The sequence below is a fragment of the Colobus angolensis genome, unplaced genomic scaffold (assembly GCF_000951035.1).
Source record: "Colobus angolensis palliatus isolate OR3802 unplaced genomic scaffold, Cang.pa_1.0 Scaffold64, whole genome shotgun sequence".
Taxonomy (NCBI): domain Eukaryota; kingdom Metazoa; phylum Chordata; class Mammalia; order Primates; family Cercopithecidae; genus Colobus; species Colobus angolensis.
In genome coordinates this window covers 906314-909860 of record NW_012120043.1, presented here as the reverse complement: position 1 = coordinate 909860, position 3547 = coordinate 906314, and the positions used below count along the sequence as shown (strand labels likewise).

The 3547-nt window shown below is 54.9% G+C and overlaps 1 protein-coding gene across 4 annotated transcripts in view; it reads right to left on the bottom strand.

The window, feature by feature from the left end:
* The window catches only part of HMHA1 (histocompatibility (minor) HA-1), a 21236-nt gene that overhangs the window by 8418 nt on the left and 9271 nt on the right, over positions 1-3547 (bottom strand). For all 4 annotated transcript variants that reach the window (XM_011963999.1, XM_011964001.1, XM_011963998.1 and 1 more), the window contains exon 11: positions 544-732. In XM_011963999.1, coding sequence (XP_011819389.1) covers positions 544-732 — 189 coding nt within the window. The remainder of the gene's footprint in view (positions 1-543; positions 733-3547) is intronic.

Here is a 3547-nt window from a genome sequence, read left to right as displayed (position 1 = left end):
GCCTGTAATCTCAGCTACTCAGGTGGCTGAGGCAGAAAATTGTGTGAACCTGGGAGGTGGATGTTGCAATGAGCCGAGATCTCCCCACTGCACTCCAGCCTGGGCAACAGAATGAGACTTCGTCTCAAAAAAGCAAACCAGCTGGGCACAGTGGCTCACACCTGTAATCCCAGCACTTTGGGAAGCCGAGATGGGCGGATCATGAGGTCAGGAGATCGAGACCATCCTGGCTAACACAGTGAAACCCCATCTCTACTAAAAATACAAAAAAATTAGCCGGGCGTGGTGGTGGGGGCCTATAGTCCCAGCTACTCCGGAGGCTGAGGCAGGAGAATGGCGTGAACTCAGGAGGTGGAGCTTGCAGTGAGCTGAGATCACGCCACTGCACTCCAGCCAGGGCCACAGAGCGAGACTCTGTCTCAAAACAACAAACAAAAACAACCCCACAAAACCAAAAACAAAGGCCTGGAGGTGGTAAATGTCACACCAAGCATTGGATCTCCTCCTCCAGGGCCCTCCAGCCCCGCCTCCACCCTCCCTCACCTTGTTCTTGGCCTCCTCCTCCAGCCGCCGCCGCTTGTCCAGCGTCTTGGTGACTGTGCTGCCCGCTCCCGGCGTGGTGCCAGCCTGCTCCTCCTCTGCCTTGGCCACGAGGAAGCGAGCCTTGTCGTGGTCCTCGCAGCGCTGCGTGTAACCCTGCTTGGCCTTGCGCAGGTTAGACTCTGCCTCTTGCTGTGGGTGTGGGAGCCCGGAGGCCAGTTTCAACCCATCCTCGGATGGGACTCAGTCTCCCCAGCTCCTCTCTTCCTCCCCACCCCCATCTCTCTCACCAAGACCCCATGGCCCAGCTGGGCACGCAGAGGGCCCTGCACAATCGGCAACGGAAGAGCAGGAGGAGTGGCCAGGTGCGGTGGCTCACACCTGTAATCCCAGCACCTTGGGAGGCTGAGGCAGGCGGATCACTTGAGGTCAGGAGTTTGAGACCAGCCTGGCCAACATAGTGAAACCCCGTATCTACCCAAAATATAAAAAATTAGCCGGGCGTTGTGGTGCACTCCTGTAATCCCAGCTACTCGGGAGGCTGAGGCACAAGAACAGCGAATAGCTTGAACCCAAGAGGCGAGGGTTGCAGTGAGCCGTGATTGCACCACTGCACTCCAGCCTGGGCAACAGAGATTCCAGCTCAAAAAAAAAAAGAACGAACGGGAGGAGGCACCCGCAACAGGACCCTCGGAGAAATGAGTGTCCTGTGTGCCCACTCTGCAGCCTGGGAAGCTGAGGCACAGCTAAGCTCTGAACTGAAGCTCAAATGGCAGCCTCTGCAGACGCCCACACCAACCCCCACGGGAGCAGGCCCGCGTCTCCAAGCTCTGTTGCTTTCACTTCCCTCCTCACAGATGAGAACAGAGAAGCCGCCCAGGCAGGAAGCCAGGCGCCCACAGGAAGAGTACTTAAGTCAAAAACCTGTGGGCTTGGGAGCCACACCTCACAACCTGCACCACCAGATTCACATAAACAAATGGGCTCATCCAATTACTAGGAGACCGCCAGGTGCCGTGGCTCACGCCTGTAATCCCACTGCTTTGGGAGGCTGAGGCAGGAGGATCGCTTGCGGCCAGGAGTTCGAGACCAGCCTGGCCAACATAGTGAGACCCCCCCCACCCCATCTCTACAAAAGATAAAAAAATTTAGCCAGACATGGTGGTGCACACCTGTGGTCCTAGCTACTCAAGACCAGCCTGGCCAACATGATGAAACCGCGTCTCTACCAAAAATATAAAAATTAGCTGAGCGTGGTGGCTTACGCCTATAATTCCAGTACTTTGGAAGGCCAAGGTGGGCAGAACTCCTGAGGTCCAGAGTTCAAGACCAGCCTGGCCAAGGTGGTGAAACCCCATCTCTACTAAAAATACGCCAGGTGTGGTGGCAGACGCCTGTAATCCCAGGTACTTGGGAGGCTGAGGCAGAAGAATCGCTTGAGCCTGGGAGATGGAGGTTGCAGTGAGCCGAGATCGAGCCACGCACTCCAGCCTGGGTGACAGTGAGACTGTCTAAAAAAAAAAAAAAATACTGCTACTAACAATCACAGGTTTCTACCTGGCAAAATAGGCCACAAGCAAAAATCAAAAGTCAAACAGTAAGCTGTGGGAGGGTAATCGGGGGAGTCTAAAACTCACATGATTAAGGCCTAAGTTCTCTAGTATGTAAAAAGTTCTGACAAATCAACAAGAAGCCACTGCCCAATGCCAAGTAAGCAAAGGATAAGAACTGAGGGTTCACAGAAGAGGAAAAGCACTGTTGTGGCCTGAGAGTGCAGCTCATACACGCTCGGCCCTTGACCCAGCAGTTCTATTTTGGGCACTGATCCCAGATAAACCCTCAGGCATCCTTGAGACGGGGCACGAGCTTGTCATAGCAATGGTGTGCGTAACAGCAGCAGCTCAGCCACTCCCAAAACGTCCATGAAATAACCTGCTCAATCTCCCCAGCTGAGCCCTGCACAGTCGAAAAAAGGGGTTCCGGCTGCTTCATGCTGACTGATACGGGGTGAGCCTCTCTATACGGAGGTGAGGATAAAAAGCAGGAGCAGAACTGGGCATGAGGTAAGCTGTCCTCGCGTGTACAAAAGAGGGCAGATATGTGTTTGCTGGTATGTGCTGGAAGGAGCTAGGAGGGTGCATTTCACCGCAGATCCTGTTAACAAAAACTGGGCGACATAGTGAGCACAGAAAAAATACAAAAAAATGAACTGGGTGTGATGGCCGCTGCCTGTAGACCCAGGAACTTAGGAGGCTGAGGTGGGAGGATCACTGGAGCCCAAGAAGTCAAGTCTGCAGTGAGGTATGATTGCGTCACTGCAGTCCAGCCTGGGTGACAGAGTGAGACCCTATCTTGAAACAAAAAGGCGCCGGTGTCTTTGAAATAACCCAAAAGCGAAGTCGGAAGAGAATACAGGCAGGAAGCTGGGTGGGGTGGCTCACGTCTGTAATCCCAGCACTTTGGGAGGCCGACGCGGGTGGATCAACTGACGTCAGTAGTTCCAGACCAGCCTGACCACTATGATGAAACCCCGTCTCTACTAAAAATACAAAAATTAGCCAGGTTTGGTGGCGTGCTTCTGTAATCCTAGCTACTCGGGAGGCTGAGACAGGAGAATTGTTTGAACCAGGGAGGTGGAGGTTGCAGTGAAAGCCAAGATGGTGCCACTGGCAGCCTGGGTGACAGAGCGAGACTCCGCTCAAAAAAAAAAAAAAGAATACAGGCAGGAGCATGGAGCTTCCCCAGTTCTGAGAGACCATGAGTCTCCCTCCAAGCCGCAGACCTGCTGTTTACAACTGAGGTAGGCACGGCTTCTCCCCATTTCTGCAGGGACAGCAGTGAGCGCCGGGCTCCTGGGGCCTTCCAGGCAGAGCTGGGGGCGGTGGGGCTGGAGCATTTCCGACCCGGTTTGGGGGCGCAACCTTCGAGGCCGCGCATGCGCAGGAGGCCGGGGCTTGTGCAGCGCTCACCGCAGGGTCCCCGCTATGGGGCAGGGGCTGGGATTGCG